At 52.3% G+C, this 26084-nt stretch overlaps 1 protein-coding gene across 3 annotated transcripts; it reads right to left on the bottom strand.

Annotated features, from left to right (window-relative positions):
- Window positions 1-12573: 12573 nt before the first annotated feature.
- On the bottom strand, window positions 12574-25386 carry LOC139829442 (coiled-coil domain-containing protein 81-like). Of its 3 annotated transcripts, XM_071816974.1 has the most exons (7): window positions 17859-18107; window positions 17127-17188; window positions 16471-16627; window positions 15352-15608; window positions 14862-14947; window positions 13424-14390; window positions 12574-12688 (listed from the first exon to the last, which is right to left on the bottom strand). In XM_071816974.1, exons 1-6 carry the CDS (start codon window positions 17920-17922, stop codon window positions 14228-14230), a joined length of 789 nt encoding a protein of 262 aa, XP_071673075.1. In that variant the 5' UTR covers window positions 17923-18107; the 3' UTR covers window positions 12574-12688; window positions 13424-14227. The 3 variants fall into 3 exon arrangements, 1 of the variants encoding a protein (XP_071673075.1); XR_011741912.1 differs by lacking the exons at window positions 12574-12688; window positions 13424-14390; window positions 14862-14947; ... (1 more) ...; window positions 16471-16627; window positions 17859-18107 and adding exons at window positions 20093-20261; window positions 21347-21506; window positions 24416-24580; window positions 25136-25386 and having other exon boundaries at window positions 17124-17188; XR_011741911.1 differs by lacking the exons at window positions 12574-12688; window positions 13424-14390; window positions 14862-14947; ... (2 more) ...; window positions 17127-17188; window positions 17859-18107 and adding exons at window positions 20270-21007; window positions 21347-21506; window positions 24416-24580; window positions 25136-25351.
- Between the last annotated feature and the right edge of the window lie 698 nt (window positions 25387-26084).

Raw genomic sequence — 26084 nt, 5'->3', positions numbered from 1 at the left:
CTTTTTCTTGGGTGCAGTGTCCAAGAGCAGTTGGAAGATGGTTTTTGGAGGTGGCTGGTTAGTTCTGTTTTCTTAGGATTGTTCTGGCGGATGGTGATGGGTTTTAAATCTAAAATCTCTTGGCAAAAGTTTGGCCTCAAACTTCAGGTAAGGGCAGAGAACTCATCAGTCAAGTGTGATACAGATGATAGTGATGTCCTCACACTATCTATGGAGTATCTCTCATTTATTTTATATGGATAGTGGTGATACACTTCAATAATCATTGTAGATTCTGTTCTGCAAATAAGGAAATATGTGACATCTTCATAGGTCTTCCGAATTCTTCTGTGGGCAATCTAACAGCACAGGTGCGTGACACAGCTGCTGTTAATGGACAAAATGGCCTGAGAAGATGATCTGCCAGTGTCTATTAGTTTCAGAATGCTTTTATTATAGCAATAGGTATTTTTCATTCAAATTAGTTGCTAAAAGAGTAACAGTTCCTCCAGAATCTAATTCAAGAATTCAAGGGAGCAGCCTGGGATGGCGAAGCCAATGTAGGAATTAGTGAATCTACTTGGGCTGAGGGACGGATGTCTCTTCTCCATCTCACCTGGGTGAGAGGAGCTCTCAAGAACTTGCAGGTAGATTTGGGGGAGGGATTGAAATGGGATGAGCTGCCGTGTGGTCGATACCCATGGCCTCACTTCCGTAAGACACGGTTTGCCGTGGTTGCCACTAGTGGAGGTCACCCATGTGAGATCTTCATGGCAGATGTTTTGCGACAGGCTCAGCAAGCGTTCTGACTTACCACGGGGCTTATTGTGAAAGGTCCAGGATTTTGGTTTTTCTTCAGTACTAGTTGATGGAGGTGAAAGTATCATCTAGATCTTTTACTTAGGTGACACATCTTACCGTCTTTGGTGGAGCAATTTGAATCCCAGAATGTCCAGTAAGAGGAAGATTGATGTGGAAGGAAGGCGATTTATTGATAGATGGGAAAGCAAATACGTGTTTGTGTTTCAGGGAGGAAAAGCCAGTATGTCTTTTGTGTTACGAGACAGAGTCGGCGATACAGGAGCACGATGCACATAACAAACACAAGCCCTGTGGGCCAAATCCTCAATTTGAATGCAACTGCGGGGCTGCTGTGGCCTCCGGTGAAAATGTTCGACACCCCATCATAGGCTTAGTTTGACAAGAAATTATGCGCTTATGTATTGGAAATTTTTGTTATTCCTGTTGTCCCCTGCTGCAAAGCAGAAGGGGCTCTTGGATTAAAATGGGCATCTGGGTTTAGGCAAAAAGCCAGATCCTAACAATCTTTTAGCTCTTTTCTGCTCAGCTGTTGAGGTTGGTATTTCTTACAGCTCCTGGCATTCCCAGCCCTGAACTCTGCCAGTCTCGTTTTCTTGACACCAGGTTCGGCTTGGCTTGCCTGCTGAAGCAGCTGCATTTTTCACTGACCTTAGCAGGCTTTTACTACGTGTTAAAAATGTCCAAGGTGTTCTTAGTTTCCTGTATGACGAGAAGGATCTGAAGCAGCATCACGGAAAGACCAAGCTTTCCATCCATTTTGCGACTGCAGTATTTTTGCGTGTCAAGTAGAGCCCTGTAATATCCCCTCTCGTGTTCTCACTCCTGCTTTCAGTTCACGGAAGCAAACCCTTCCACAAATCTCAAGCCTTTTATACTTTTCAACAGCGCTTTCTTTTCTTTTAAGGGAAAGAGGAAGCCTAAAGAATAGCTCTTGGTGGCCTTTCAAGGGTTTCTCAAAGACTGAGCAGCCCTAGGAATGAAACTGGAGTTTTCTCCTGTCGCACTTGGGCAAACTGAAAAATTCCGCTGCCCGGATTCCACTTCTATTCTGGTATAAAAAGCTGAAATAATTTGAACAGGTTCCTTTCACCAACAGTGACATTTTCTCGCTTTAGTCAGAACATTCTTTTGGGTGGTGGCTCAAGTGCAGCAATTGTGTTCCAGCCAATGCTCCTGAAGTCGGTGGTGATGGATTTGCCGCTGTGTCTGACCTTCGGCTCCGGCACACTCCTGTAAAACAGCGGGAAACTGGGACGTTTTTTCCCCCTGTAAAGATCTCCTGCTGTGAAGCTCCCTTTTCTGCACCGAAATGTTTCAGCTTTAACAGACAATCATTGCTTCCAACCCCAGGGCTTTTGTGGAGGTTGCTTGGTAGACCCACACTGATTTGCCAGCTGTGTATTTCCCTCCTCAGAAGAAAAGCCCTCTGGAGGTCGTTGAGGAGTTTGTGAAGCACAATGTGACATCAGATGGGCTATAACCGAGCTCATGGTGGCTGCATTTTTGGAGGAGGATGGCTGAGTCTTTCTTGTGACTTCTGGGCATTTTTCAACCACTGCTCTACTTCATTCCTTTGTAATTATGCCTTTTTGTGTATGCTTTCCAAGCCTTTTCTTGCAATGAGTTTTTGGTGGTGTAGAGATCTGTGCCGGAAGGTGTCTTTGGGTTTTCTTCTGGACTTTTTGCCATGTTGGGATGCTCAGCAACCTGGTCCAGTGGAAGGTGTCCCTGCCCATGGCTGGGGGGTGGACACTAGATGATTTTTAAGGTCCCTTCCATCCCAAACCACTTCATGAGGGACCTGGGGGGGTTCAGCTGGAGAACAGGAGCTGAGGGGAGACCTTCTGATCTCTGAACTGCCTGAAAGGAGCTTGGAGCCAGGGGGGTCGGGCTCTGCTCCCCAGGAACAAGCGCCAGGAGCAGAGGAAACGGCCTCAAGTTGCACCGGGGAGGCTGAGGTTGGATGTGGGGAACAATTTCTTCCCCAAAGGGCTGTGGGGCATTGGAGCAGGCTGCCCAGGGCAGTGCTGGAGTCACCATCCCTGGAGGGGTTTAAAAGGTGTTTAAATGAGGTTCTCAGGGACATGGGGCAGTGCCAGGCGTGGGTTATGGTTGGACTCCCTGATCTTGAGGGGCTTTTCCAACCAAAATGATTCTATGACTATTGACCTGCTGCAGGTGAAATGGGTTTTCAGCTGCTGGATTTTCCATATGCACTGCAGCTGCCTGTCTTCTCAGATCTCTACTGAGGAGGAAGACTTAAAGGTTAATTTTGACACTCATCTCAAGTCTCACATCATGCACACCTTAAGCTTGATGTAAAGCAGAACTGAAGCTTTCTCTGCTTGTTGTTTCTTTTTTAGACCCTGTGGTTGGGGTGTTACAGCCTCTGTGTGGCTGTGAGCTGTGCTGGTCATTTGATTTGGTGCAGGGAGACAGGAATTCCATACCCACGCTCCTCTCTACTGGTTGCATGTCAGCACAGCTTACTAATCCTCCAGCCAGGACTAGCTGTACGCTTTCTGCTTTAAACCACGTTTGCAGATTCTTAGTCACGCAAGACTGAATGTAGAACTGCAGGGACCAGTGACTGGGTAGGATAAACGTTACCTTCTATTAGCAGGTACCACCTGTGCCATTGGAGACGTATGAAGTGATAGTCTGGATCTACTGTTGGCAAAATGTTTTTAATACAAATGTCATGCCTCACCGTTCTTGTCTCGTGTGCACAAAGTTGCAGATAAGGCGGCTGCAATTCTTTTTCTTTTTCTGGATCTCTTCTTTTAGGCTTTTGACACTTGTAGATTCTGCCAATGTTTCCGACCGCTGCAGCTCCCCCAAGATCTCTGAGGAAGAGTCCGAGGAGCCTGTTTGTTCTCTGTGCATCACTTTGGCAAGAAATGCTGCAGTTCAGCCACTTTCCTGGGAACTGGGTATCGTTGTGTTTGCCTGGTTGTGACTGACACATTTTGGCCCCGTGCCAGCCGGCACGTGCGGAGCCAGCATCCAAACAGACTCAGAAAATTGGGGGTATTTGTAAAAAATGTGGCTTGACTCTGCACTGGAGCCCTTCCCCCTCATTCCTGGAAGTGCTACAGCCCTGATAGATGCCAAACAGATGCAGATTTAGCACGTGGCAGCTTTTTTGGAGGGCAGGAAAAGCAGATAATTCGTTGGTGTGGTTCCCTGCAAGGCAGCGATTGTGCAGCGTTGAGCTCCTGAGGCTGCTGCATCCAGAGCAAAGGGGAGACAAAACCCGCTTTAGTTACTGCAACATCGCTAAGTCGTAATTCTCCCTAGAAAAATAGACTGAAAAGATCCATTATTGCTCTCAGCTGGTCTTGCTGCGTTTGTAGTGTCTCTTTAGCTTAATTGTCTATATAGAAATGTGCGAGTGACCAAATGTTTTAATCAATTAGAGCAAGTGTGGGGACTGGGGGTTTCTGGCACTGCTATGGCGCAGTCACCAGGCAAACCTGATTTGATTGTGTTTTCTGGCTGAGTGTCTAAAGCCCAATCAATTATTGCAGAGAGATGGAACAGCTAAATAAGACTTAAATTAATAGGGTTTATTATTTTTGCGCCTGAGGAGGCGGCAAACCAGACAGAGTGAGATATCCTGTAAAGAAATTGGTTCATATTTCTTCTTCTGTAACTTTCTGGTGTTTATACCTGTACTTGGATGTTCAGCTCTAACTTACAGGCAACAGCTGAAGTTCTGTTCGGATGAGCTGAATAAGTGTGCGGCCAAAAGCCAGCAATCACAGTAAGCCCTGCAAAATGAAGAGATGAGTAACAGGAGGGCTAATTAAAGAGGTCTTTTAAAAAAAAATTAAGAAGAAACTGAAAACATAGATTAAAACAAAAGTTTCTTCTCATTAAGTAACTTGACTCAAGGGCCTAAATTCTTCAGGGAAATATAAATTTTATGATATTAAAGGAGTGGACACTGCAGGTTTGTGAAACTCAGGACCTGAGCCTGAAAGTTCAGAGTCTCTGTCCATCTCCAGCCACCAGTCCTTGTTCTGCTGAGTTAATAATCTCTTCTCCCAGTGTTTCAATCTGCTTATTTTTTGTTTCCAGAATTAATACATTGTGACCCAAGCTTCCTTGTTTCCTTCCGATTAGATTATTTGCTGGTTTCTTGACCTTTGGGCCTGCCTGTCTTCCAGGAGCTCTTGAAATAACCCTCTAGATGGGGTGAGGGACAGGACATGAGAGAATACACCTAATTCATGCCCCTGTGAATGGTAAAAGTGAAGTCTTGGTGCCTTTCTGTGCTGCTCTGCCAGCACTGTAACAACCTGAGGCTTTTCTAGGAGGAAATGTGAAGGTGGTCGGTGGGGTGAGATGGGTGCGGACCCTGGTGAGCGGCTCAGCCGGGTGTGTATGTGTGTGGGTTTAACCATCCAAGTGAAAACATTGCATTTAGATTAAATATCTCTGACCTGTCCTCTCCCTACTCCTGTCTGGGCTCTTCCTTGTTAGCCCTTTTGGATGTCCTTTGTTAGTTTTATCTGATTTTCTGCCTTGACCTTTCTGATTATGACCCTCTCTTCTTGTGCTTTTCCTTTTATTTTCAGCTGGAGGATCACAAGGGTGCAGAAGAGCCTGTGATTCTGCCAGATTGGTTTCTTGTTACGCTTGCGATCTTCGCTTTATTATTGGCACCGTTTGCACTGAACAGGGTTTGAAAAACTGCCAGTTGTCCTGAACTCCTTTGCCCTTCAACTCTCCTCCTCTGGGATCTCACCTGTGGTTCAGGGAGGTCTCATTTCTTGAGTTTTCATGTTCATTGTTCTTCTTCTCCTTTCGTGGTCACCACCACCAGCATCTCCCCACCTTCTTGGTCCCCAGCAGGTATCCACGTCAATCACTACATCACTGGAGTCAATGATACTTTATACCTGTGCTGCATTTTCCCTCAAAGTTTCTTCCAAGACTCCACAGCACTAAGCATTGCTCAAGGAACAGAGCAACCATTATAGGAGGGGATAAAGCAAAAGCTGATAAAAATAATACCCAGGGGAGTGGGGAGGGGGATGCGCTGCATCTCTACTAAAAATGAAATATTCTGCGGGCAGCTGGGACAAGTCTCTAATAAAATACGGGCTTACGATCGTGAGACTTCTCTAATAAAAATCTTTGTGGTGTGGGGGGTTTTGAGTGAGATTTTTTGCTTATTTTTGGAAGGGCAGGAATATTGTGCACAGTTATGTGGGACTATGGTGGGTCTGTGGATTCCCTGACGGAGGGCATGGGAACAAAAATTAGCCTTGAAGATATGAAGGCCTACCCATGAGAAAGATGGGAGTGATGGAGTATCCGGAGATGTTAAGGATGTACCCGGGAGGGAGAAGGGAGTAAAAGAGTAACATTGATGACAGCAAAAATAGCCAAAGAGATGTTACTGCTGTAACTTGTAACCAATAGTGAAGAGACACTTGAATTGGTAAAACTGTATAAAAATGCACTTGTGGCAATAAATGGCATCTGCTGCTTTTATCCTCAGAGAACTTGGTCTATGCCATTTGTCCGTCTCAACCGTGACACAGGAGGCTCCATGTGAACATGAGCAGAAACTTGTTTGCTGGGAGGTGCCAGAGCCTGGCCCAGGCTGCCCAGAGCGGGTGTGGAGTCTCCTTCTCTGAGACATCCAAAGCCGCCTGGACCCACCTGTGTGATCTGCTCTGTGACCCTGTGTGAGCAGGGCTGGGCTGGGGATCTGCAGAGCTCCTGCAGCCCAACCACTCTGATTCTGTGACTCCCAAGAGGACCACGTGGTGATCAGGCTGCTGGGGTGGATGGAGTCCATCCTGGGGCTGGCTCCAGGGAAGGGACCGGGGCAGCTGTGGTGCACGAGGAGGAACGATACAGGTTCCCAGGTGTGGTGGATGCACTTGACCCCCTCCAGCCAGCCCAGCGGCAGTTTGGTTCAGACTCCAGAGGAGGGAAAGGCCTGGGCTGCAGCCAGGCCAAGAGCTCCTTCCAGGAGACCCACAGGGAAGCAGAACAGCAGCTGAACACCAATGGGTTGTGGGTGCAGGGGGTCTTGTGCAGACCTTTCCCACTGTCTGCAATTTGACTATGAGCCAACAACTTTATTTTATAAATATGACAGCCTGGATGAGCCTACTTTGAGCTTGCTCTGCTGAATAACCAGCCGTATGGCCATGGTTTTACTGCTCACAGCTCAGTGGATGAGCCCAATTTATGTTTCATAGCAATCGTTTAGCTTAAGCAAATGCATACTAGAAATAACGAATTATCTGGAAGTATAAGGTTGCATGATTTTTAATATACTTGCTGCTTCATGTTACTTAGGAAGCTAAAATCTTTGCTGTAAAAGAAAACTTTGTAACTAATCTTTGCTAAAATCTGGAGCTGTAAAGTTCTGCTCATATTTACCAAAAGCACCTACAAACTACACTGAAGACTTGCAAGATAAGGTCTGGTTCACACTTTGCTGGGAAGAACGGAACTGACTGGGGAAAAAAATAACAATGCAAGGCTAACGTGGAGGCATCACAGACGTCTGCAGAACGGGGCCTGTTTGGCACTTTGCTGAGAAGAAAAGGATTTATTCACACAAACAGTACCCGGAAGGCTATGGACCATAAACAGTGTCTACAGCTGAACTAAACAAAGGCACACGTGATATCAGTGAAAAGACCCAGCGAGAAGCCAGAAGACCCCAAAGGGAAATATTACTCTTATTGTTATCAAATAATTTTGAGATCAATGCTAAAATAATTTTGAGGTGCAGTGCTAAAATGGAGATATTGTCTTGAATAAGTAACTGTGATCCAACTGCATATTTGAACTTGGTACTTGGTTGTCATATCTGAGCTCAGTATTTTAGTTGGCATATATATATATATATATGTATTTCGTACCAAAAGAATTTTGTTTGGGGAGATAATTACGAAATGGGAACCGGTTCCGCTGCTAAAATACCACCTTGCTCCCCCTTAGGATGCATCCTTACGCATTAGAGTAACTTTTGGGGAAATATTCTGATAAAAGAAACTTGAAACGATACTGTACTCAAATGTGGCTTAAATGTGGAATTCTGGGTTTTAGTGCTGTATTGCAATTAATGTTGTTCTGCAGAACTTTGGAAAAAATGGGATGAAGTATGGTACTCTAAGGTAATTTACTCTTATTGTTATCTAATAATTTTTAGACCAGGAAAGAATTTAAATTGTTAAACTCTGATTCCGATTGGGGGGAAAAAAAAATCCACAAAAACCCCCCACAAAACCAAAACCAAAACAAACCCGAAATGCTATGATGGATGGGAACTTGATATTGTATGAGGTTGTATTTAAAAGTTGCTGGAATGTGAACTGATTTGGATCTAGGAATCTCCGTGAGTCTGTGTGTATTGTCTGAAGGCCTCTAACGCTTTGGGGAAGGAAGGGGTGTTTATATTTTTTAGGATAGTGATTGCTGTTAACTTCTTGAATGTCAAACACATCTGTGTGACATTTTATTCACAGAAACAGCCCCTCCCACCCCCAAATTCACGCACAGTTTCCCTTCTCACTGAATTACCCAGACTGCAATCTGATTTGCTCAAATCTTGTTTGCCAAAGGGTGAAAGTTGTACTTTCTTGTACTTCCATATGGTGCCTCAGCTTGTCCTACGCTTTCTCCAGCCCCCGCCTTGGGCAAGCGCAGGAACACTACAGGAGAAACAGGACTATGATTTCTGCAAGTGACTTCTCGCTACATTTTATATCCATCTTGAAGACTGCAAAAGACCTGATTTACAGAGTAGCAACGACTGCAGGTTTCTGTCTCTCAGTGATCCAGACTCTCTTCCAGTGCAAAGAAAGGTGATCCTGTGTGCGGCACGTCAAGATAAAGCAAAGTGGGTGTCTGAAGTCACTGGCATCATATGGAAGAAATCCCGTTTCTGCCTACTAGAGCAGGAGGGGAAGCAGGTAGGTAACTCAGGGGCAGGTGTTTGCATGGCACCTATCTACATAAGTCTTCATATATACATATATATATCCATATATTCCTTAGCTGCTTAGATTCACCTAAGAAGAGGCAAGCCATTCTTGTTGACCGTTGGCCAACCTCACGCGTGGTGCCATGAGAAAGGCACAGCTGTTTAGAGTGTAAATGGCAGTAGGAATTACTCCTATGGAGGCAAAGTCAGGATGCCCAAAAATCAGGGCTTTTCAGGAAAAAATATCCCACAGAGGTCTGACAAATGGGCCCGATCTCTCGTAGCGCGGTTAAGCCTGCCTGGGCTCTGCCAGCATCGCTGACACCCGCTGCGTGGAGTCCCCACAGAGCACGGGCAGGGTGAGGGTGCCCAACAGCCAGCAGTTTCGAACTTCCTTCCCTCCTGCCACACAGCCGCTCTCAGGCCCCTGTGACACGCTTTATGCCAACCCAGGGCTCCGCAGAGGAGCTTTCGGAGGTGTCCCCATCCCACCTCGGCTCCAGCCTGCCTTTCCTGCCAGGGGCTGTGGAACAAAAGGGTCGGGAGCCCCAGCAGAGCTTTGGCAGAGCCCAGCTGCCCGCCATGGCTTTCCTCTCCCCAGGCACGGCTCCTGCCTGGGGTGCCATTGTCCCTGTGGCACACGGTGGTTCCTGCACAGCTCTGGGCGCCCCGCAGTGCCCTGGCTGGGCGAGCCCCCGGATGCTTTCCCCTGCAGCTCGGCTCCCCAGGGTGCCCAGGCTCTTCCTCCTCCTCCTCTTCCTCCTCCTCCTCCTTCTCCTCCCGCTCCTGTCCGGGATGTGCAGCTGCGGCAGGCTCCGTGCCAGGGACGCGGGGTGCAGGGGCACAAAGAGCAGGGCCGCAGCCGAGCCGGTACAGCAGAGCCTTGGGGAGGGCTGCCCTTGGAGCAGGGCTGAGGCTGAGGCTCCAGCCCTCTTCCCTGCAGTGGCCTTTCCCTGCGCCACTGCCCAGCGCAGCTTCCACAGCCGCCAAGGAAACACCCACAGTGTCAGACCCAGCGGTTTGCAGGTGGGGCTTTACTGAACAGAAGGGAGAGCTGGTGTCAGCAGCCTGGCTGGCCGGCACTGGCGCTCGTCACGCCGGAGGAGGCTCTTGCTGGACGTGTCTCTCGCGAGCCTCAGCGCCTGAGACGGTCTCCTGGCACTGGCCGACGTGGAGTAGATCTGTTCTCCAGAACTGAGGAGTTGAATACAAAGCTCTGTAGTCTTGTATGCACAGAGAGGTGCAGAGCAACAAGTCTGGTCAGGACACATGTGGTGGGATCTGCTGCTGTCTGGAGAGAGCAGGTCCAGGTCCCTGGGATGCAGTCCCACCCTGCTGCTCTCCGTGCCCCCAGGGCTGTCAGGAAAACACCCTCTTTGCCCAGCTCTGGCCTGAAGCTGGCCCACACCCCCTTTTTCAGAGGCGAGCACTCCAAAAGGCAAACACTCAACTGGGAATGCTCTTTCCCCAGTTGTTTTTCACTGCCTGCGGTACCTGGGCCTCCCATTGCTCTGGCTCTTTTTTCCAGGCCTTTGGCGGTGCCACTGCTGCGCTTCTGCTCTATCTTGCTGCACAAGGACTCCCAGAGCTTGCGTGTTTCCTCCTCCGTGCACACGCGGGGCTGCGCCTGCAGGACCACGGCAATGCAGCAGCAGGCAGTGTTAGTGTCCCTGGCAAGGGCTGGGGGGATTTCAGCGCTCCCCCTCCCTCCTGCCCCTTCTTTTCAGCCTCTCCATCAGCCCTGCTTTGCTCACGGTCCTGACTGCAGAGCCTTTCTGCAACGACCCCTGAGCCAAGGGAGCGCGGGGCTGAAAGCAACCCGGCTGCTTGCTGTCCCAGACCAGCCTGGCCGCACCGTTGCGCCGTCGCCATTACAAACGCCACCACATCAAGCCTTGGGGACGTACCGGTCCTGCCCTCCTCTTCCCCGCCTTGGCAGGGGGTGCAGCTTGGGGTGCAGCTTCCCGCAGGTGTTGGCTGCTGCCTGCCTCTTTCCCCGACCGTTCCCACCGCAGCACTGCCAGCTCGCTGCAGACACACAGCGGGAAGAGGTGGTGTGAGCACAGGAGAGCGCTCCAGCCGGGCTCCCAGCTGGGCGCCAGCCGCGGCCGCAGGAGCGGCTCTGCCGAGAGGCCGGTGCCAGGAGAAGCGGCTCTCTCCCGCGGGGCTGCGGGGAGCAGGAGGAAGGGACTGCGGGAGAGGAAGCACTGCCCGTGTCCGGAGAGATTTACCACTGGAGCTTGTCCTGCAGATCCAGCTGCTCATCCCTCTCCCCTCTTCTCTTGCGGGCCACCTGCCCCAGGATGCAGGTCACCACCTCCCGCAGGGCCCGGTCTGTCCGTGGGGAAAGGCTCCTGCAACAGCAAGGACAAAGTCTCCCTGACTCTGCAGCTGGGACCGTCCTGCCTCTTCCCACACTCAGCCCCACACCTGCTTTGGCCCCTGCCGTGGGGTCTAACCCAGCCCGTTCCCGTGGCTGCAGAAATCCCGGGGCGTCCTGTGCAGCCCCGTGGCTCAGGGTTTGGCTCCCCGTACCCACCACCACCGGCTCACGCCCCACCGCCCCCGGGGCTCGGCTGGAGCGGGCACACTCGTACCGCTTCTGGGGGACGCTGTTGTCCTCAGGGACGCTGGGGGGCTCTTCTCCGGCCTCTTCCCAGCCCTCCATGTTCATCTCCAGCAGGTCACAGCTGGACTCGTCTGACTCCACGCTGCTCGAGGAGCTGTCTGAGGAGCACTCGGGGGAGCTGGATTCCTGCACAGGAGGAGACTCTCATACAACAGCCCTGCACCCGGAGGGTGCTGCTTCCCAGCACGCAGACCCCAGAACACTTCTGAATGGACCACACGGGACGGGGAGAGCCGGGAGAAGGAGCTCAGCAGGCCCTGGGGTGACCTCTGAGTGTCACCAGGGTTTCACTGCAACTCTGTGTCCCCCTTCTTGCTCAGGAAGGGCAGCATCACCCGCCCGGTTCTGCTGCAGCAAGGCTGCTATGACGGCTTGGGTACCAGGGTACTTTGCAGTCTCAGCCGCCCCACGGGAGAAAGTGCTCTTTTTCTGCAGGAATCCCAAGTACCTGGCTCCTCTGCATCTCCTTTGGCTTTTCTCCATTTCCTTCCACATTGGGCATCTCCTCTTCTGCCTCGGCCTCTGCCAGCTCTGTTTCCTTCTCTTCCTGTTCTTCCAGGTATTTCTGGATATACGGTGGAAGCTGCTCCTCCTTCTTCTCCCATTTATTCTGGGGGACAAACAAAATGCAATAGCAGGCAGCATTAGCCTTCCCTGCCACGGCTGAGCTGTTTTCCTTCCTTCCTCCCTCCCTTCCTTCCTTCCTCCCTTCCTCCCTCCCTTCCTTCCTTCCTTCCTTCCTCCCTTCCTTCCTTCCTCCCTTCCTTCCTTCCTTCCTTCCTTCCCTCCCTCCCTCCTCTTCTGCCTTGCTGTCCACGCTGGTTTGCTCCCAGGTTCCCGCAGGCTCCACCGAGGAGCCCGTCTGGAATGACCAGGGAGATAAGCCACCACCGGGCTACAAACCAGCCGGCAGCTGGCGAGCCCAGACAAGCCCTGCAGTCACCTGGCCGACAGAAACGGCCTCAAGTGAGGGCTCTGGGGGTGTTTCCAGGCTACTGGAAGTGACAAGTATATTCTCAACTGACAGTGACCCGCCTCCCTTCAAGCAAACACCAAAGCAACTGGTCAGTGGTCCCGTGAACACCCAGTGAAGAATCTTGTGAGCACTGGCACGTGTGGAGCAACGCTGCTCTACAGTCCAGTAGGATGTGCTCCTGCAGCATCCGGTGTCGGGTACCTTTTCTCTCCTCTCAATGGCTCTGGCTATGAAGTCCACTTCTCTGGGTGCAAGCAGAGGCGGTAGCTTTCCTTTCTCCTCCTTTTCCTTCAAGCAGCTCCTCTGGATGACCGGTAGCTGCCTGCAAAGACACAACAGGGCGTGTTGGCAGGAGCGCAGGAGGAGCTGGTTCTGCATCCTGTGCTTCCAGGTGGCGCACCTGCTTCTGCAGCAGAACGTGCTCTGCTCACATCCTTGTGATCAAGTCCCCAGACACAGAGAAGACCCCAAGCTGTCAGCCTCGGATGGGCCCAACAGCCCCCCTGCAACTCAGGATGCCCAGGTCTCGGCCCTCTCTTGCTGGAGCAACCAGAGGAACAGGGTCCTGTGCCCGGAGATAGCGCTACGCCCTGTACGGGCAGGTTGGGCGCTGGGGACACAGTGTCAAAGGGAGGAGGACACGACCCCACGAGAAGGGCCATCCTGCCACTGGGCTCTCCGTAAGACAGGCGTCAGCGTAGAAGAGGCTCCTGGTTGCTCAGGGCAATCCTCTGCAGTAACTAACTGCAGAACTCTGTTCTCAGCAAACAGAAAGGCCAGGCTCATTTCAACCTGAAGGGAAAGCCAAAATGACCTTCTGCTCCTGGAACGAGCCTTTGCACTTGGCTACTCAAGAGTTCTGCACATCGGAAGGGAAGAAAGAAATAGTGGTGCCAGCAGAGTCTGCCAAGAAGCTACAAGACACTGCCATGAGCAAGAAACCATGAGTTAGTGGGACGTGGGAAAAGCGCACTTGGGGTGTTTCCAGGAGAAACGTCTCGCTCCCACAGAGCCCGGAGCAGGGGGTCACGCTCACCCATTTATGCGAGTGTCTCACCTGGCGCGAGGCTCACTCCCCTCAGCTTTCTGACCCTGCTCCGGCTTCACAGTCGGTGCAGGTAACCGATTTGGAGGAAGCCTGGTTCGACGGAGGAGGCGCTTCTCGGCAGCATCCTCTAGAAAGGGGAAAGGAGACGGTTCTTCAGAACAGCATCTCGGTGTTGTTCTGGGAACCGGGTGCCACTTGTGTGCCAGTTCCAAGGAGAGTGACGTGCGGGTCTGCTCAGGGCTGTGGTAACACTGGGGAAGGTGGTCCTTTTCATCCCTTTGGGGGAAAGCCATGTTTCCTGGGAGGTCTTAGGCCTTTTCTGACACTGTTTTTCTGGTCCAGCTCCTCGTGCCTACAGTGCACTATTATTCCCTGGGGTTCCCTGGGGAAAACTATCTGGATGGCTTTCTCTCATCCTTGTGCTGAAACAGGGGGTTCCCTGGCAGAGCCGGTGGTCTCCGGGAGTCATTCTGGGAAGGGGAATCATTTTGCTCAAGGGAACCCAGCTCTGGGATTTCTGCATTGGTCCTGTGTACACACATTTGCTGCTGGAGCAGGTTCACACCACAGGCATTGCCTCTGAGACATCTGAGCACATGATGGAAAGAAGCAGGCTTAGAGCTTTGCACTGTTTGCAGCCCAAGCAGGGAGTGGAGGCCACTGGAAAGGTGTCCTTCAGCAGTCCAAGAGGCCCTTTGTGGTGCAGGACTGTCCTGAGACCTTGTCCCATGATGGGGCACCGGAGCATTACCATGATGGGTCCAGAGAGTCACAGGAGGAGCCTCTCCCTCTTCCAGGCCTCCTGGGGTAACCTCAGTTCTGATCCCCTCCATGTGCCGTGGAAGGAAACCCTGCAGCCCCCTGCCAGCAACCCACTGGTCCCCGACCTTTCTTTCCACTGCCATCACCTTTTCCCTGCACACGTCCCGTCAGGTCTATCAGCGTTGGCATCTTAGGCACGGTCTCAAGTTGGCACCTGAAGAGCAAGAAGGTACCAGGCTGAAGAAAGGACACCACATTGTTTCCCAAGGCAGCCCAACCCGGAGGGCTGCAGTAGAAACTCCAGTGCCGGGAGGGCTAGGTGAGACCCCGTCAGCCTGTGCCCACTTTTTTCCATCCTTCCCGTGAGAATGGTCGTCCTCCCACAAAACCCCCTTGCTGCTTCTGGGGAAATGATCCTGCTCATAGTGCACATGGAGAGCAGAATATTATCTAGTGCTCTGATTTTCTAACACCCTTTTGAATTCTGATCTTGCCCTCCAAGTTCCTGTAGAGCCTTGCAGATTAACGTTTCCGGACCTAAGAGCAGTCTCTCCCACAGAGGAAAGAAAAGGAGCAGGAGAAACGTAGTGGGAAATGTTGCCTAAATGCGTCTCTAGCTCCACAGTAGGACAGATGCATAAGCCGTGCCACTGTCCCACGTTCCTCCAAGTGAAGTCAAACATACCATGGCAGGACGATAACACGTCCAGAGGAGGTCTGGGAAGCAGCGGTGTCATGGCGTGAGATGACTGAGTCCCTCATCTCCGGCATCTGCAACGAGGACAGAGACGGATGACGGGAGGAGCGGACACTGGGAAGGGCCGGCTGCTCGCTCCGCCTCAGCCCAGCGCCAGCAAAGAGCCAGAGCCGCCCAAGGGCTCTGGGCTCAGCAAGCCTTGCTCTGCCTGTGCCTCTGCTCCCGGCCCCCAGAGTGGGGCACGCAGCGCTCCCCGCCATCAACGCCGGCCTTTTCTTGCAAAGTGCAGCTCCTCTGGGGGTGGCTCTTGCAAAGCCAGGCCATTGCACGCCAGGGAGGTGCTCTGCAGAGAGCCTGCTGTGCTCTAGAGCTCCAGGAGCCCAGGTGACTGAACAAGGCATGGTCGGCCAGGGGAAAGCAGCCCCCAGAAAGCATTTCAGAAGCAGCAGGAGTGGGGCTGGGAAAGTGAAAATCCTACCTCGAGAAGAGCTTGCAGCATCTTGCCAGTGCCATTCAGCCTTTCCAAAAAGTGTAAGTAAAATCTCTTTTTTATCTCTTTTCCCTCGGCAATCAGCATGCCCACGTCCCTCCAGATGATGGCAACGTTCTTCCTGTTCTCTAGGTAGGCATGGAAAAGGTGCGTGGTCCTTTCCATGTAGAGCTGCACGGTGCCCTCAGAGACAGCGTTCTCTGAGGCTATCTCAGCATACGGCAGTTGTTCGAAATCTTGATGGCCTGAAAGACAAGAGAAGAGGAACACATGAGCTTGCAGACCTGCTGGGCAGGCTACAATCAAAGGTCTGCAGCCTCCAGGCCCTCAGGCAACACTTTGGTACTGGGCTGCCTGGCTGGGCCAGCGCCTCTGAGGAGACGCTCGGCTTGTCCCTTCCTCTTAAAGTGGACAGTGAGGTGCGGAGCAGACAGCTGTGGCTTCTCTGATACAGAAAGGGAAACAAAGAGTCTTAGGCACTTGGTGGGAAGAAGAGTGACTGCGGGACAAAGTGGGGAGATAGGCACCAGGTCCCAGGGCAAGCTGGAGGGTGCCAGCCCACACTCGGTGCTGTCTTTGTCTTTAGAGAGAAACGCACCCCAAACACAGCCCCAAGCTCTGGGTGCTCCCCAGGGTCCCACAACAGCTGCCCCAAAGGCAGTAGTGACTAGAAGGCGCAGGTGTCGCCGTCACTGGCTTTTGGAAGGAACCGTCTTACCCCCCTGGGTTTCCCCTGCTTTTCCCCTGTGCAAGGAGGCTGAGGGAGCTGGGAAGAGCCCTGGCATTTGCCTGGAGGAGGTCTAGTGCAGCGGAAAGGGGGAGCAAGAGTTGAAGCATCACAGAACCAGAAGACACCACACCAAGGAAGCTGTGAGGGAACCTGTTGTTGAAGCAGGACAAAGAGAGTGCGCTCTTAGCTGTATTGTCCTCTGGTGATTCTTTAAAACAAACAGCTAGGCAGGGTCCTTTCACAGCCGGCTGGTTTTGTCGAGTGAAGCTCTTGGCAGGACCGCGGTGGGTGGCTGGTACTCCCCTCAGTCACCTCTGGGGAGCAGAGCACCCCTCCCCACCCTGCTCAAGGGCCAGCGCCGCTTTCACGCTGCTTACCAGGGAAGTCTTTGCAACCATAGCGGAGCTCATAGTCCTGCACAACAGCCTTGTCAGGTCGAAACACGGGTCTCTCCACGATCACCAGATCCTGCTCGCTGAGGGCTACTCGCTTTCTGACAACCGCAAAAGTCCCGATTCCGGGAATGCGGACAGCCTGGAACAGAGGAGATGGCGGATGGGAAGAAGTCTTGGAGGGGCAGACGGGTGACTTGTCAGAGGAGGCTGATGGTGTTTAGTGCCCTGCCCTGGCCTGAGGCACAAAGGAGCAAGATGGGCTCCTTGGGAGAACACAAACAGGGGCTGCGCTTTTCCCTCTCACCCCCCTTCAGCTACGAAGAACCAAATAGGTGAGGGAAAGCTGACAAACACCCTCTGGCTCAATCAGATAGAAGGCAGGGGGTTCCCACACTTGGAATAAATCCAGATGTGTCCCAGGCTTCCAGGTTTTCACATGCAACTCTGACGGGGGGACCTTCTTGTACATCTGAATGGACAGAGAAGGTGTCCATGTCACTGTGTGCATTGCAGTGTCGTGCTGGGGCGTTGCTCCTGCTTTCAACGCAGGGGAAGAACAGCTGCACCCCATGGCAAAGGGCTGTCAGGACTTGATCAGCGTTCATCAGGGTGTGAGGGGAGAAGGAGGTAAGGCCCACCTGGTGGAGAGCCAGCTGCAGGCTGAGGTGATACGATGTGCTGGCCCAAATCTTAGCGAACTCTGGAAAAACAAGGGAAAGACCTGTCATGCTCTGAGGCAGCAAGCTCAAGACCATTCGGCCCACTCCTGTCCAAGGAGCGATGCATCTTTCACTCAGGCATTTCAGGTGGTCTCTCTCCAGCCCGGCAAGAACCAAAGGACACCTCATGCTGCCTCCAAGGGGCTCCTTTCCTTGCAGGTGCAGCTCTCCAGGGTGTGACCCACTCCCACGGGAAGCCGGCAGTGCTTTGCCATGCCCGCGGGGGCACGGGGCTGTGCTCCACGCGGCTCTCGGAGGCTCAGGGCAGGCCCTGGTGTCTCCCCAGCAGGGGCCAGTTTTGCCGGGTCACATCTCTGAACACACAGAGCCCACGTGGCCCACGAGCACCTTCAGCTCTTCCATTCAGACATGAGCTCAGCGTGGGTAATGCCCAGCGCCAGGCAAGGGCAGCCCTTTGGGGTCAGGGGTTTCTGCCTGGGCTGCCCCAGGAAGGCAGGGGCCACGTCAGGAAGGGAACCAGGAGCCCTGGCTGCCACATCAGCCCCTCAGCCCTTTGGGATGGTCAAGCAGGTCCCTCCTTGCAGTCACCACTCCTGAGCAACCACCCCCCACAGTCCTCGGGTTTCCATCCTGATTTCAGAGATGTCCTTGACCCAGACACACATGTGAAATTGGGCCTGAAGGCCTTACCATAACGCTCGAGCTTCTCAATAGTTGGGCTCAGGTGAGGCTGCAAGAAGAGCTGTCTTGCCATCTTAGTTCCACTGCTGCTTCAAGTCAACAACAGCAGCAAGTGGCTGGACAATGGCTTTACTGCTTCTCCTTGTCCTCCTCCTTGTCCTCCTCCTTCTTCTCCTTCTTCTCCTCCTTCTCCTCCTTCTTTTTCTCTTCTCCTCCTCCTCCTCCTCCTTCTTTTTCTCTTCTCCTCCTCCTCCTCCTTCTCCTCCTCCTCCTCCTTCTCCTTCTCCACCTTTCACACTCCTTGGTGCTGTCGTGCTCCCTCTCTCCACCTTCTCCTCCTCACTGCAGAGCAGCTACTCCAGAGCAGAGCGGTGGCGAGAGCAGCTCTCAGCACTTGGAGTCGACTCGGCCTCACCGGGGTGAGTGGGGCAGATGCTGGTCACGACAGGGAAAGGGGGACTGTCACCACTGTGACGTCTGGCTGTCCCACTGTGACCTCGGACCGTGTCACAGAGGGGCTGCACACACCTGCCCCCCAGGCCCTGCCAGGGGCTCTGCAGTGGGCAGGGGTTTCTGGGAGCTGCCCCCACCCCACTGTCTCCTGAGTGGGAGGGGTTTCCCCAGGCCGCCCCTGCCATGTCCCCACATGGGGACACAGGGCTGCAAGCGCCGATGGGCTTCCTTCTACCCTTCCCCGCTTCTTCCTGCCTCTCTCACCCAATGTGTCTGCAGCGGGGAGCGCGGCTGCCCTGCCACAGTAGGGGCGTGCAGAGAAGACGTGAAGCTTCTAGACCGCCCACAGTCAGATCTGACACGGATATAAACGGGGTCCCGTTGAATGGCCGTTTGTGGTCTTCTCGGAGCTGCGGGTCTGTCTGCCTGAAGCCTCCCCTTAGGCAGGATCGCCACCTAAAGTAGCCTCCCGGGATTGGGTCAGCCTCGTCGCCTCGCTGGGGTGAGCGATAACTTACTAGGTAGAACTGAGCTATTTCCTCACCAGATCAGCGAGTGTATTAAACAATTCCTCGCCGCTTGGGCAGGTGTTTTCCTCATTATAAACCCGTGGATTTTCTTGAATAATTCCTTGCCAGATTCAGGCAAGCGTATATCCGTAATATAATTTCTCACTAAACACGTGGGTGTATTTTTCCTGGGGTTAGAGACTGTAATAGACTTAACGATATATTTGTTAATCAAACTGGTCTAAATGGATATGTTATCAGTGGCTGTGAAACCTGAGCATATAATATTAGTACATGCTGCCATTAAACAATGCAACCTGTATGTAGTCTTTGTAGAAAAAAACTGTTCCACAGATATGTGTAAAAGCCTAATTTAGCGTACCCTGCAGAACATTCGGGAAGAGGCTGACAGAGAGAAGGGCTCAGGGTCATTAGGAGACGGGAGTGCCGAGGCGCCAGTGAGCCGCTGGGTGCCCGCGGCCAGTGTGGGGGATGTTTGGAGGCTTCAGGGGCACCCCACAACCGGTGTGGGGGTGCAGAGAAGCTTCTAGAATGCCTAGAGTCAGGTCTGATCAGCCTATAAAAAACGGGACTCTCGTCGAGACTCCGCCCATTGTCGCGGGTCTCTCGGAGCACGAGCGAGATGCTGCCGCCGAGAGCCCTCCTCCCCGGGATGGAGACTCCGCTTGCCTTGCCGCCACGGGTGTGAGTAAAACGGCTCGCAGGATTGCGAGTATATTTATACTTTCCGTGCACATTTGCACCTGTAACTTCCCGTGCTTAATATAAGCATGTATAAAATTATTTGCTTGCATAAGCGCGAGTGTATTTATACTTTCCGTGCACATATGCACGAGTAACCTTCTGTGCACATTGGCACACGTATAAAATTATTTCCTCGCATAATCGCGAGTGTATTTTCCTCCCGTGCTTCCATATAAGCACGTGTAGTATTCCGTGCACATTTGCACGTGTAAGTAAATTAACCCTCGCAGGATTGCGAGTGTATTATAAATTTACCCTCGCGGAATCGCGAGCGTACACTTTCCGTACTCACTACGAGTACCTATATCCCTTTAAGAATAATCCCGCACCGTGTTCAGGCAAGCGTGTACTCCTCTGGGCCTCAGGGGCGGTTCCGGCATTGTTTTGGGTGAAGCCACGTGCATGCACACTGTGGACCTCCTGTTGTACTAGTTGCTGCCCCTTCATAATTTTCCTCAACTGATACCCGAACCTATATTTAAGTCACTTTTGGAGTTCTAAAACCCTGTTTCTCACCGGTTTAATAAAAGTTGTTTTGGACCCTCTTGTCCCTTAAACTAATCTCGGGGTGCATTCCGTGACACGCTGGCTTTCTTCTTGCTTTGGATCAGCAGCTGCCCCTCCCTCTTGATGTCTTCCCGGGTGGGGACGTGCTCGTCATCTTCGTCATCAGATTTAGAGGATTCTGGAGGAGGGAACAGAGAGAAACGGGCTGGGGAGGGTCTGCAGGGCCACTTCTGCTGTGCCCATGTCACCAGGGAGAGCCAGCACGTTTTGGAGGGCTGGTGACATCACAGGGAGCTTTCCTGCCAAGCCCTGGCTCTTCCTGCCCAGCATCCCAGGCTGACCTGCAGGGCCTGGCAGTGCCGCTGCTGTGGCCCATCCCCAGCTGCTGGGGCTTCCCAGAAAGGTCTGGAGCCACGCGGTGCTGGATGCAGCTCCAGCTTCATTCAAAACAGGTGGCAAGCTCAGAAACTCAGTGGCTCCTCCAAGAGTATCCAATGGGAAGAGGCCACAGACAGACCCCAGCACTGGTTGTTCTTCACAACCAGGTGATTTCGAAGACAAGGCTCTCCCTCCTTGCCCCACAGCATCTTTTCTTGTTCCTTCTGTGGTTCGATGCTCACCACCCCGCCAGCTGCCTTCATGCTCCCACATCCCCACCTAAAAGCACCACCCATGCTCAAAGCCTTGGAGACAGCCCCAAGGTCTGGAGAGAACTCATGGGCTGGGCTCTGCTGGGACAGGGAGAGACAGGCGAGGATGGTCACAAATCCCAACAGGCAGGGGCAGGGACAGTCGCCGTGGGACACGTCCCCGCTAAGCTCTCCTACCGTCATCGCTGCTGTCTCTCTCCTCAAAGGAAACCACCACGTTCTGAGGATCACTCGACATTTTTTTCTCCAGAAAATCCCTGGCCTTCACAAAAATCTGTGAAAGACACTCTGGGTTAATTGCTGAAGGGGAGGTGGGTGTTACAACCCAAGGGATGCCCTTGATGTCCCCCTGGGGGACACTTGGGATGGGCCATCAGGAGGAGCCTGCTGCGGGTCCCCGAAGACCCCAGCAGGGATGGACATCCCACGTATCTCGTTGCTCTTATCCAGGATCTTGCACTCAGGGGGCAGGTGGGCCGCCCGCTGTGCCAGGTACTGCAGCTTCTGGCCCAGGTACTGGAGCTTCTCCTCCACCCCCCGGGACAGGAGAGAGTCATCCTGGAGACGGAGAGAACCACCTTGGTGGGCAAAATGAGCCACTTGGGGTGAATACCTGGCCAGGCACGGTGATGCCATGCAGATGGAAGAGGAGGCGGTCGATTCTGTTTTCAAATTCAAGGAGAAGCTCCTCGTTCTTCAGCAGCTGGGCTCGCGACCGGTCTCGCCGGGCCTCTTCGGACTGCCGTTTTGCCCTCAGCTCCTCCTCCAGCATCCTGCAGCCAAGCACAGTCACATCCATACAACTGCACAGGGGTGCAGAGACACCACAAATCCGTTACAAAAGCTGCCCAAGTTGCAACCCACCACACCCCCTGCCATGAGTAGGGACATCGTCACCAGCTGAGGTTGCTCAGAGCCCCGTCCAGCCTGGCCTGGGATGTCTCCAGGGACGGGGCATCCACCACCTCTCTGGCCAACCTGGGCCAGGCTCTCACCACCCTAAGCGTAACAAGCGATAAGACAAACAGAAATGGCCTCAAGTTGCGCCGGGGGAAGTTGAGGTTGGATCTGGGGAACAATTTCTTCCCCAAACGGCTGTCAGGCATTGGAACAGGCTGCCCAGGGCAGTGGTGGGGTCACCATCCCTGGAGGGTTGGACAGACGGAGATGAGGTTCTCAGGGACGTGGGTTAGTGCCAGGGCTGGGTTAACGGTTGGACTCAATGATCTTGAGGGTCTTTCCCAACCAAAATGAGTCTGTGATTCTATGACATGGCTGTCCCAAGGGACACACAGGGATGGTGACTCCACCACTGCCATGGGCAGCCTGTTCCAATGCCCGACAGCCCTTTTCAGGAAGAAATTGTCCCCTATATCCCACCTAAAACCTCCCCTGGTGCCAGTTGTTTCAGGCTCTTGGTCTGGTCTTTGCACTCTGGCCAACAGAGAAGCCACAAAACGTGTTGAAGACTTCTCTCTGACAAAGCTGGACTCCATTTTTCCATCTCAGTTTTTGGAGAATCCGGTCTGTGGCCTGTTTGCCAGACGCAAGGGAACACTGAGATGCTTTAGCTGCCTTGAAAGGAGGGGAAGAGCAACGACATGCAGCAACACAGGAATTTCAGGTCTCCTGAAACTGTTAAGTTGTGAGCAGAAGATAAAGGCCAACTGCTTTATCATGAGCATTCCCTGAATGTGTTCAGACACCGCATCCCAACTCCTCACCATGTCTGTGAGGCGAGGAGAAGACGTCACCCCACCAGCGAGCTCCTGCCCGGGAGACAACACTGGGTGCAATCGGACTGACTGCCGCTGTCTTAGCCTGGCCCGGGAGAGGCGCCCGTGGAAATGGATGTGACAAGTGGCAAAAAGGTACAGGAGCGAGTGGGAAGACACCAGAGGCAATGCCTGGGTTTCTAGAGTAAGAAAACACCAAAATACAACCAACCAGGAAGGCAGTGGCAGGGTCAGGAGCATCCCTCTGCCAAAGTGACCCCTGGGCCACACAGGACAGCCCTGCCTGGGACAGCCTGCCTGCACTGGGCAGGGGAGCTGCATGGGGCACAGTAGGGCACTGTCCCCACCCCATGGGGGCCATGGGGCAGTAGAGCCCATGTCGGGGCGTCCCCATGATGGAGGTCATAAAATCATTGAATTATTTTGGCTGGAAGAGACCCTCAAGATCATGGAATCCAACCATAACCCACCCCTAGCACTAACCCATGTCCCTGAGAACCTCATCTCTGCATCTGTCCAACCCCTCCAATGATGGTGACGCCACCAGTGCGCAGGGGAGCACACACATTCCCAAACACTGGAAAAAGAAAGGTTGCACGGTGCCCTCCAATATAGGAAAATTAATAATGTAAGGAATAAATTAAGAAATGCAGGGGAGGGAAAGGGCTGATGCCATTGGGGTTTCATTAGGTGGCAGGTGGGGGGGGGTGACACAGCCCAGGGAAGGAAAGGAGAGATTTCCTCTTCTGCCCTGAGAGACCCTTATTCCTTCCACAACAACCACTGCCAAAGGCTTGACAGGAGCTCCAGCGCAGTTGTCTGCAGCCGCTGCCGATGAGAAACCTAAAATAGGACATGGGAGAATTTGCACGGGAGCGTTCACCACGCGGAAATCTCTCTGCCCTGGGAGGGCTGAGGTTGAGTGCGTTGGAGGTTTGTTTTTGTTTTCAAGGATGTGATCAAAATCACATGAAATGACACACAACGAAGGATAGGCACAGGCTGGGACTGACACCGGAGCCTCAGCACCGGGTTTTATCGCTCATGGAGAAAGGGAACCAGGCTAAATCAGCCAGCTGGAGGCCAAAACAAGCAGCTCCTTTGGCTGTTCTGGGACGGGAGATGCAGGCAGGGCCACCAGTGTGGGGTCTGTCCTGGAGCTGCAAGGGTGGGATGTGGGACGAGGCAGCCAGAGCTGCTTCCACACAAGGAGGCACAAACATCTGCCATTTCCAGGTTGGTTTTAGGAGGGTTAATATATGTGTGGGTCAAAACTCACCATCACATCGCCTGCGTTGGCATTGCCAGCCACAGGTTGGGTTTTAGCATCGTTCTAAAATGCTGGAGGGCCTGAGGCAGCACTGGTGACAGAGGGACAGACCCCCTGGGGTCCATGTCTGTCTTGCGCTGGGGACCCCAGAGCTGGACTCAGTTCTCTGGGGGGCCCCAGGAGAGCAGAGCAGAGGGGGAAGCATCCCCTCCCTCCACCTGCTGGTGATGTGGCCCAGGACACACTTGGCTTTCTGGGCTGCAAGAGCACACTGCCAGCTTATGGCCCTTTTGTTACCCACCAGCCCTTCTCCACAGGGTTGCTGCCCATCCGTCTGACCCTCCCTCCCTCCCCCAGTCTGTGCTGGTACTGGGTATTGCCCTGACCCAGGTGCAGGACCTCGCACTTGGCCTGGATGAATTTCACAAGATTCACATGGACCCCCCAGCCTGTCCAGGTCCCTCTGGATGTCACCCCTTCCCTCCAGTGCATCGACTGCACCACTCAGCTTGGTGGAAAACCAAAAGTGAAGTGTCTTGGGTGATGCAGACATCAGAGAAAGGCATCTGGCTTTAGCTCTCTGCCAAGCACAGCTGGGGAAACCCTTTGAAATGCTTCAGCCACTTTAGCAGAGAAAAATAACACCCCCACACAGTTGCCAGGCTTTATCGCTTACAATTTCTAACTGTTGGTGGAAATCTTCATTCTCAATCACTTTAATCAGCACCTTGAGCTTCTCTTTCAGTTTCTTCCCCTCCCTTGCTGGAAGAATAAATCGCAGCCTCATGTGAGCACGTTTGATTTGCATGGTCTCCTTTAACGGTCTGATCACTTCCAGTGCCTACAAAGGTGTTAAAAACAAAGAGCATTTACACACCTGCTTGAAAACCATCACACAGACCAAAACCTCAAATCCTTCGCATCAGCTTCTGACACTTTTGTCAGCGCTGCAGGGAGTTTGCTCGAACGCTGCTTTGGTAGATTAACAAGGAAAGGCAGAGTTCTTGTTATTCGTGATCCCTCCAACGCTTAAAAAACCCGTCTGAAATCTTAAATAGCACTTATACTACAAACCAACATGTGGCTCAGATGCAAGGCCCGATTTATTACCTCAATCAAACTAAAGGACAAAACTTTTCTTTCTGTTCCAGGCGTATCACTGTTGCTGCTTTAATTAGTTTCTTTCTTTCTTTCTCCCTTCCCTGAATTGTTAGAAAACAAACTGCACGAGTTTCAGCAGCTGTTTGCATCCAGCATTCAACCACCGGCTGGATGAAGAATCACTCTGCAGAATTCAGCCCCCAGGGCTTTGCTGATCCCTCTGTGGCTGCAAACAGAGAAATTACACTTGAAGCCACCACCTCTGACCTGAAACCGATTTTGCAAGAAAACAGACCTGCTGCTTCGTGCTCTAGTTTGGTTTGACAGAGTAGTGAATGTCCTTCACGGCTCTTTCTATGACGATCACTGTGTACGGCCTCTTTGTTTTGGGATTCACGCATTTGTCAGCGACAATGGTCGCGATGTCTCTAAACATCTACTCCAGCTGCGTGTGCCGTTCTTTGTCCGATACCTGCAGCTCTCCTTCTGTTAAAATCTGGACAGTAAATAACTAAAAAAACCCAGTTAATAAATGTCATGGGTTTGACTACAGAGTGAAAAATCTAGTAACTCTGTTAAATTTAACAATTGCTTGAATGGTTTGGTCAGATGTGAAGTGGATAAAAAAATAACAGTATTAATAATGTACGTCATTATGACAGACAGCACGGAGAGATTTCAAAGAAAAAACTCACCACAGAAAAACTACAAAAAAAGATGCACAGATTTCCTTGAATTCACAACAAGCCCACAGTTCATATCCTACCAAGAAGGACTAAGAAATTAGATCTGTTCTTAACATTTCATTGGACTTCCCCAAGTGAGCAACTGTCCCCTTTGCATCCCCTGCAGCCTTAAAAATATACCTTAGGTGAGAAACTCTTCAGCACTGGTAATTCTTTTTTTTTCTGTGTCCACAGACATCAGTGTATAAAAGCTGTATATTCTACAGAGTATTCAGAACTCTTTTCAGCTAAATACATATAAAATATTCAAGACTTGGAGCACAAGTGTGATGGGAGCAGCTGAGGGACCTGGGGGGGTTCAGCTGGAGAACAGGAGCTGAGGGGAGACCTTCTGATCTCTGAACTGCCTGAAAGGAGCTTGGAGCCAGGGGGGGTCGGGCTCTGCTCCCCAGGAACAAGTGCCAGGAGCAGAGGAAACGGCCTCAAGTTGCCCCAGGGGAGGCTGAGGTTGGATCTTGGAACAATTTCTTCCCCAAAGGGCTGTGGGGCATTGGAACA

Source organism: Patagioenas fasciata, chromosome 19 (genome assembly GCF_037038585.1).
Source record: "Patagioenas fasciata isolate bPatFas1 chromosome 19, bPatFas1.hap1, whole genome shotgun sequence".
NCBI lineage: Eukaryota > Metazoa > Chordata > Aves > Columbiformes > Columbidae > Patagioenas > Patagioenas fasciata.
The sequence above is the reverse complement of the archived record's forward strand: the minus strand, read 5'-3'. Positions and strand labels throughout refer to the sequence as shown.

Coding starts and splice junctions, on each gene's coding strand:
- LOC139829442 (XM_071816974.1), bottom strand. CDS start 17,922: ATGGCAAGACAGCTCTTCTTGCAGCCTCACCTGAGCCCAACTATTGAG. Junction 17,189..17,858: donor TGAGAAGCTCGAGCGTTATG/GTAAGGCCTTCA, acceptor TTGTTTTTCCAG/AGTTCGCTAAGATTTGGGCC. Junction 14,391..14,861: donor CGTGTTATCGTCCTGCCATG/GTATGTTTGACT, acceptor CTTGCTCTTCAG/GTGCCAACTTGAGACCGTGC.